This window comes from Strix aluco, chromosome 1 (assembly GCF_031877795.1).
Source record: "Strix aluco isolate bStrAlu1 chromosome 1, bStrAlu1.hap1, whole genome shotgun sequence".
In the NCBI taxonomy this organism is placed as follows: Eukaryota; Metazoa; Chordata; class Aves; order Strigiformes; family Strigidae; genus Strix; species Strix aluco.
Window position 1 is genome coordinate 119,802,141 of NC_133931.1, and position 8,934 is coordinate 119,811,074.

General features: G+C 35.9%; 1 protein-coding gene across 2 annotated transcripts in view; it reads left to right on the forward strand.

Annotated features, from left to right (window-relative positions):
• KIF5B (kinesin family member 5B) overlaps positions 1–6,279 on the forward strand; it is a 40,462-nt gene extending 34,183 nt beyond the window's left edge. For both annotated transcript variants that reach the window (XM_074832756.1, XM_074832747.1), the window contains exons 25-26: positions 1,140–1,272; positions 3,701–6,279. In XM_074832756.1, the coding sequence (XP_074688857.1) occupies positions 1,140–1,272; positions 3,701–3,707 (140 nt within the window). In that variant the 3' untranslated portion in view covers positions 3,708–6,279. The remainder of the gene's footprint in view (positions 1–1,139; positions 1,273–3,700) is intronic.
• Positions 6,280–8,934: the final 2,655 nt, after the last annotated feature.

Genomic DNA, 8,934 nt, shown 5'->3' on the forward strand with positions numbered 1-8,934 from the left:
GGAGGACTTAACTGAGCCTGTTACATTATTGTTGTAGAAGTAGCTGTGTGTTTCAGCCTTTTTGTTGTCCTGTGTCAGGACTTCAGTAATCAGTAGGCTTCTCTTAAATGCAACCGAAATGAGCATTGCAGTTAAACTTCACTCATATTCTGTAGGTCTGCAAAGAGCTGTTGCAGAATAAAGTTAAAATTTTTTTCATGGTCATTTCAAGTGGTGGCTTGAAGACAGGTGCTTTCTTGGAGCTCACTTGAGAGAAAGATAAGACAGGAAGACAAACAGTTCTCTAGTGAGTTTACCACAGGTGTAAAGCCTCTTGTACTTAGATGTCTAGGTGAGCTACTCATGTCTTACTGGAGATCAGCTTCCTCTAAGGCAGAAATTGAGAAGTGTTTCTCTGATGCAGTTGCTACCTGTAGGTACTTTATATCCACTCTTACCTGCTGAAACTTCAAATGCTTCTGTTTAATATTACAGAACTCTACAAAGTCGTACCATTGTGCATGTCCTGTTAAGAGCTAGTGCAAAACTGATTGAAAATATAGTTTATCAAAGTGTATGCCACTTGTGAATTATCTGTCAAAGCTACTAGTTTTGAATTCTGTATTACGGCAAGTTTTATTTTTATATGGTGGTAAGAAGTTCATGAAGCAGTGTTATCTGTGGCATAATCAGTACACAGAACCACCTGCAGAGCAAAGTAACTAGTGGCTTATCAATTAAGTAAGTGTGGGAAATACAGCAGGGTATAATGATTCCTTACAGGACCATAACCCTCATGAAACTTTGTCTAGCGATGTGTCTTATTGGAGTTCTTACTGCCAAGACTCTCACAGGGAAATACATTAGGTGGGGCAGATAATACATGTGAAGATAGATAATTGTTTTCAGAAGTTCTGCTACTTTTAATTATAATAGGGACAATAAAAGCAAAGCCTTTTCTATTTTTAGGGCTTGTTATATTTGACACTGATCTGTTAGATTCTCAGAATGCCATCTCCTAAACTTGTTTTCTTACTCAAAGTGCATTCAATTTTTATTGTTACGTTTGGGATACTGTAAAACAAAGCATTAGTAAATTTGAATAATCAAAGGTAAAATTGTGTTGTATATATTTGTAAGTCATGTTTCTTTTCATGCAGCTAAGCCTATCCGTCCTGGCCAGCATCCAGCAGCTTCTCCAACTCATCCAAGTGCAATTCGTGGTGGAGGTGCATTCACTCAAAACAGCCAGCCAGTTGCACTGCGCGGTGGTGGAGGACGGCAAGACAAAGTGTAAGTTTGTCTTGTAGGATTTTTTTAAATGTGCGATTAAACTACTTTGTATTAGTGTTATTGCAGTTCATTCTCCGGCATAAAATCACTCAAATAATCAGATTAACTTTTTTTTTCCACAGAGTCTTCTAGTTAGAGGAACAGTACACATGTACATCTGACTAACACTGCTGGTGCTTTTGTTATAAAACTGGTGTTTGCTGTAAAAGGGCAGTTCTGGAGTTCTAATCCAGCAGAACAAAATGTGAAAATAGTCAATTGGGAGACAGTCACCAGTCACAGCCAATAGCTACTGTTTGGGAAAGGAGTGGACAGTTTAAATTCTTTTGGTTTGCTAGTATCTTTTTAAATATGGCTTTCTTCAGGAAACATTGTAATGAATCAACATCAGTGATGAAATTAAAAAAGATCCTATTCTTATATGTTGTTTATTTGCTGTTCTTACTATGTTTGCACACTGCTTCATGTGTCAGTAATTTGGAAGTATTTAACAGAAAAATTCATGTCTTCATCTGGTAAACTTAAAAAGTTAGCCTAGATAAAATGCAGTCAGAGTAATTGAAATTAATATGTTCACTTATTTGAAAAGTCTCTAATCTCCTCAGTAATTACATGTAGTCTGGTACTTAATATGCTTAAGTTGCTCCCAGAATCACATCTCTCTTTAATTAATGTCTGTGTTATAGTTGGTCTGTTGATCATCTAACAGTAATGCTTTGCTGCATTCTCTGTAGTCATTTTCACTTTTGAGCATTTGTATAAATGTTTTCTAGGCATTCCCTTAGTTAAGGTTATCTGCATCTTCAGTTTGGAAATACTCATAAAATGGTTATGTGGAGCTTCTCCTGGATGCTTCTCTTCTGAAAGGCTCCAGAGCAGCTTACATTAATCTTGTTTCCATTTGCTGCTTCTTATTAGGTGACTCACTTTTCAAAGTTTTCTCTCCAATTTAGAGAAAATCAGGCTGTAATACTAGTTAGGGTACCTGGTCCTGTTCAGTAGTGTCTTGGTAAAAAGAGGTTGAATTGATATGTACTGACTTTAACCTTGAATAACATTTACCTTCAGTGGTGGAGTGGGCAATTTGTGGATTCTTGATTATGTTGATACAGTGAAATTAATGTTCAGATTGTCTTTGTAGTCAAAGTAGCTATCTAGCTCGGCTGTCCAACGTAGAGACATTTCAAGATATGATTGACCCAATTTATTTTATTTTAGTAGATGCCTACTAGCATGAGTTTGCACATGCTCTGATGTTGCCTAGAATTATAACTGAAGACAGCCTATTTAGTCTCATATTTCTTTAAGAGTACTTATAATAGTTGATATAATCAGTAATAAATAATTGAATTTTGAGCTTGTATTTTGCTTTGGAGAAGAGCTTTCACTGTTGGTACTGGGGAATTTAGGAGACATAACACTTTGACTTTTGGACTATGTGTAGATAAATCATGGAGTGGAAAATTGTGAAGTATTCCTAGAACACCTTTTTTAACAAACAAACCAAGAAACTCTCACAAAACATGATTACAGAACCCCTTAAACAGTTGTAAAGCTTTCATATAATTCTTCTAATGTCAGCATGTTACCTATTGCTGTAGAACCAAGCTGAGTTTAGCACCTAAAGGCAGGCAAGTGGTTGTAATTTATTCCAACTTTCCTATCTTATTTTTGGAAGAACCTGTCCCTTACAAAAGTAAAGGAACAAAAGTTTTTTGGACTTTATTTTACTATTAAGTAGAAACTTATTCTGAGCTTGTGAATACTCAGGTAGCCAATATAATTTTTCTCTGCAGTAATGTCTGTTATACTTTTTTTGAGGATTAATACAGATACTAAGCATCTGAACTTCTGGTTGGAGAAGAACTTCTGGTACAATAGGAACATGATGTACTGTTTTATGTTTGGAGACCACCATTTAACAAATTATTCTGGCAACATTAAAGAAATACAGAGATGGTAAATTGTGATTTCCCCTATGCAAATCAAACTTTTTTAGGACGATTAATGCCAAATGATCTCTTCATTCCCATTTCATCTTCTCAAAATAGCAAAGTCAGAACTTTGCAGCAGCTGGTAGGTGGTATCCAGACAGTTCTCACTGACCTGGGAAAGTAGCAGCAGTCACAGGAAATGGAGCTGGGTTATAAATGGCTTGTGTTTGTAATGTTTACTCTGTTAAGGCAATCAAGATTGGATACCCAGTCAGTTTATTGTGCTGTAAATTTGTTGGTAACGGACATCTTAAATGCTTTGTGTTGCATTTCCTTGTTCTAAAGTAGATGTTTCATTAGTACTTATCTGAGTGGTCTAAGAATTGAGCTCTTAAAGGCTACTGTAAATAGTGCATACGGTCTACTGTACATAACTTGGCTGCTTTGGCTTATGAGGTACAAGCACTTAACTCTGTTATTTTTCTCATTTACAGTTGCTGAAAAGTAAATGCAACGTGAGGAGGATTGGATATCGCGTAGAGGGAGTCATTCCGTGACAATAATCTCTCCCTTTTGAGGACTGTAGGATTATTTTTTGAAAATGTATAAATTATACCTGGCCTGTACAGCTCTTCCCCCTTCTACAAATTCTGCTAACTGATTTCCCAAAAAAAACCCCCTAGAGTGCAATTTTGGCGTCTTGAAAAATGACATGTTACTTAAAGTGTAGCTCTGCTCATTACAGTTTGTCTTTCATGTCTTAAATTTAGTCTGCACTGTGCCAAGCTGAATGTACGTTGAGAAAATCTTAGTTCAAATTTTCTAGCTTAATTTGTGTACATCTTATTGTCTTAGGGAATGTGCAACAGTGTTTAAGTATACTTCCATTTTTATCACTTCACGTAACACTACATGTCCCACTGAATTAGAATGGCACTCTACAGTTTTCTTTTGGAATGCTACATGGAGCATTGGAGCTAAATTTATTTGTACAGTGTAAGAATACTGAAGTGTGCTTACGACAACTGCCGTAAGGCACTGCGATCGCTACACCACACAACTGAAGAGTTCAGTATGAACAAGGCTGTTTAACTGTTATCTGATTACATGCCCGTTTATTGGGTAATTTAGAAATAAATATTGTACAGTAATAAGAGTAAACCTAAGTTTACAAAAAAAGACTTTGGCAATGGATTATCCCATCTGTCCTGTTCCTGATTCTACACACAGTACAGTCTGGTGGAGTGAAAACATTCTGCTTCATTCTGATGAGCCTGTCTATCCATTTGTCTGTATCTGTGACGGTTCATTTTTGCTATTTTATAATAGTGAAATGAGCACAATCTAAAATTTAACTTGATATGCCACTACATATACAGTACTGGAATTTTTGGCTAAAATTTTAACTTTCCATTTAAAAAAACTTTTTCAGCAACTGGCCAATGAGTTCAGATACATTAATAAAGGATATGACTTTTTAAGACTGATGTATCTGGAAATCCCAGATGTGTTTAAAAAAAATAATAAAATAAATAAAGTGCTACCCTGAATTGTATTTGTAATCCATTTGTAAGTAGGTATATGAAATGTCCAAAGTAGTAGTTGTTGAATATTTTTCTTCTCTTTGCAATAAAGTCCTGTAAAGTGGCTAACAAAAGGAAACATGGGGTTTTTTTGGTTTTGAGCTCCAATAATACCACTGAGCTGAATCTGGTTTTTAAAATTTTATAGTATAGTTTGCCTAACTTATTCATAGGGTTTAGCCACTATAATTTTTAGAACAGCCACCTTCTGGATAGATATTAGTTACCAGGTCTTTGAGAAGGAAGGAACTTAATATTACTGAAAGAATTCAGTGAACTTTTCAGATCCAGTTGGTACCACTTTGTGTGCTGGCTTGAATTTTTCGCTGGGTATTCATCAGTTATTGTGGAAACAGTAGAGACCCTATGGCTGTTCAGACAGCAAATCACTTTCAACTTTTATATTATAAATAGACAAAATATTTATATTATGATGGAGTGTAGTCAGATTTTAGACCTTGAACCACTTTTTTCTATATCTACAGTAGTCTGAATTTTTAATAGTTTTGATTTTTAAAGGTTGAGTGTATCGGTCGGAAATCTCACTATTTTGGAGTTCTCAGCTTTTAAGACTGTTTTGTTCATTAAGGCTGCCAAACACTCCAAACTTGCAGTTGTTTTAGAGCACGATTAAAGACAGCATACTGAGGAAATAAAAATAAAGGAACAGCAAATTATTTTGAATTAAATTTCTCATAATGGAAACAGCACTGTCTCTTATCTTTCTCAGTGTTAACCACAGGTTTTCAGACCTTCATTTGTTAATATGCAATCATAAAAACAAAAAACCCCACTTTCTTTAAAATACATTCAAATGAAGCAGGATTTTTTTTCTCATGCTGAATGGGGGTTTCATTCATGTAGGTAATTATCATGGGGTTTGGTGCTGAAAATTGCTGTGTTTAAAAAAAAAAAAGTAACTAGCCTGTAGCTCAGTGTACATCACCTTTTTATATTTAAACTTTTTCTTATTTTAAACCTTCTATGAAGTTTACCAAGAACTGCCTCTTAAAATGTAAAAAAAGAAAAAAAAAAAAAAACACAAAAACAACAAAACCAACTTTTTTTGTTTTCTGGTTTGGCTGTCATAGGTCAGCTGAACGGGACAATTACTGTTTTTTGTAAATTAAAATATTCAGTCTATACGGGGAATGTTCAACACTGCTGTTTCAACTTGCAGTCTTTGAATGGTTCTTATTTTTATGTTCCTCTAGATCATATTTTTTAAAAGATGGTTTAGGATAGGAACTTGGTGAAATATTTATTTCTGGTGAACAACTAAATTATTTACATAACTTAAATGCTGACTCACTACTGTGTGTAACTCTAAATTTGACATGAGGACAAGTCTACCTGTGGAATATGATTTAACTTCAGTACACTTAAGATGCATTAAAACAATTGGTTTGGGGAAGACGCCATATAGTTTTAACTTACCTGCATGCTGTAAATGTATTTGTGTTTAAATAAAGAGAAGAAAAATCTTTGAACTTTGTGCATTTACTCAGTCTCTACACCTGTTAAATTGTCTCCATATAATACTTTTTACTTGATAGGTTTCATGACCAGTTATCTCTGTGTAAATCATGATCACTTGATGTTTCTAACCTCTTATTCCAGTCTTTGTTAATACAAGTAAGCTTTCCCACACACAGATATGGATTTTTAAGTCTTAGTCTTCAAAAGGCACGCAAACAAAAAAAAAACCCCAACCCAACAGTTGATGCCTATGGAAATGTGCAGGAATTGATGATTACAGCCACAGTATATCAGAATTTGCACCCCTTCAACTGGGGATTGCTTTGAGTATGTAGTTCATAAATATGCCAACTTAATAGCCCTTTTTAATAGCTTCTCTTGGTTGTGTATGTTTTGGGGCTTTTTTAAACATCAACTTGCACCCTATCTATCTTGGATAAGTGACACACTTGAAAGAATTGTCCCTTGGCATAGGCTGTAGATACAGGCCTAAAAAAGAGGAAATTTCCGAAAGGAGAGGTTTCCTCTTTTGCTCAAAGCAGCTGTTTTGTTTCCAGACCACTGATCTCTGTCTTAGTGTTGAGCTGCTTTTCAAAAAAAAAATCTGAAAAACAAACCAAACTCTGTCCTTAAGTTGTGTCTGCATGTAGTTATTTCTTAGCTGTAATTGGGAGTTGGATATATAAGATAATTGCTACATCCTATTCACCAAGGTATGTATGTTTTTTGTAAATGGCTGTGTTCTAGAATGTCAGGTTAGAGCAGTTGGGGAAGCATAGATGCACTTCCATTCCACACTTGTTCATTAAAATGAAACTTTGAAAAGAAACGGCGTAGAAGCTATTGAAGGGTTTGGGCACATGATGTGCATTTGATTTAGTTCCTGAGCAACTTAAAGTGCAATTTTAAAGACTTTAGAAGATGACAATGCATTTACCTGTTTTGGGATGCATGAAGAATGGGTGCCTGCTTGTAACAGTTCAGCCTGCAGATTACAAATTCTGAAAACAGCCAATTCATCTCTAGCATCTGATGCCTACTGTATTTCAGCTTGAGCTGTAGCTGCTTGTGCTTTACTCCCAGTTAGCCAGTGAAGGAGGGAAGTGAAATGGAGATCTGTTCTGGCAGTCTGACAGAACAAATGGTTGGTTCAGTTCAGACCAAGAGCTCATCTAGCTAAATCTGTTTCCAGAGGTGCCAGACCTATGGGTTGCCCAGAAAATCAGTCGAGTGTGATGATTCCTCTTAATAGTTTTCTCTAGAAGTGTCACTTCAGGGGCTTTCCTGAGTATGATATCAGTTGTCTGTATGGTGATACTCAAAGTTCTTTTATCCACATGCTTGGACACTCTTCTTTGGAATCCATGTAAACTTGTCTTGGTTTTGGTTGGAAAGGAATTCCCATGAGTTACCACTTGCTTCATAAACCTCTATCTTTTTTTAAACTCGGCTTCTGCTGATTTGGTGACCCCTCATTCTTGTTTAAGAAAGATTAATCCCTTTGCAGCATTTCTGTGCCACCTAGGCTTTTGTAGGCGTCTTTTCTTTCTTTGTTTCGCAGGACTTACTTTCCTTTCCCAGTAATCTGTAACAATTAATTCTACTTTTTCTGAGTACTGTTGAACTGATGGTTTTTATGGAGCAATCTAGTTATGTGAGGCTGCAAACATCTTCTGGAAAATGTTCTCAGAAAAAGATTTAGCTAAATTTATAGAGCTTTGAGATATATATATATATATATATAAGCATACAGGAGGTCTAGATGTAAGTCTGCCAGTACAGTTATGTAAAAGAAATGATCTCAGGAAGAAGAAATTGCATCTGTAAAACTGCTTAATAATGAGCTAATCTGTTACTACAAAATATTTCATAGTGTATCCTATTAACAGAAGATGGCTCGGTCACACCAGTGAAGTGCTTGGTTTTGAATAGACCCGTGTCTCTACTAGGGGGTGACCAACTCAAACTCTTAATTGCAGACAAGGACTAAGGGATGCTCAAAAAGGAAAGTAAATCTCCTTTCACTCTGAAGTTTCTTACAAGCAATGGCATGACCTGAAATTACTTCTGAAATTAAGAAAAAAATATTATTACACCTCCGAAAAGGAAAAACTGCAGTTACCTGCACTCATAACCCACAAATTGCTAAGGAATTCATTGACAGAACAAGTTTGTTCTGTTGGTTGGCTTGGGGTAGCTTCCCTCTTGAATGGACCAAGAAGTTGTAACACCAATTTAAGAAGTGTCAAAATGGATCACTATATTTAACATGTGCTATGTGCAAATCTTTCTCGAGTCACTTAAGTATAACCTCACTGAATGACACACAAAACTCATCTTGAAGATGATTACTGAAGACTGATGGGTACATCAGAATTTTTGCCTGTGGATTTTTGAGCTGATGAATCTTCTGAGCTCCCTACGCGACTGTTCATCATTCTATCTTTAACCAATCCTTGCTGGGGGGAATGACAAGTGAAGTGGGACTGGGCAGGGAGAATAATTTGAGCTGCTAACTCCCTTTAGTGTTTCATTATGAAAGTTGACGGTGCAGAGGGTATCCGCCAGCTAGGCTATCCAGTGTAAGGGGGAGAGGAAGAGTTTCCTGAAGATGAAAAATATAACACAAAAGAAGAAGAAAAATACATCCAAATGAGACTATTGTA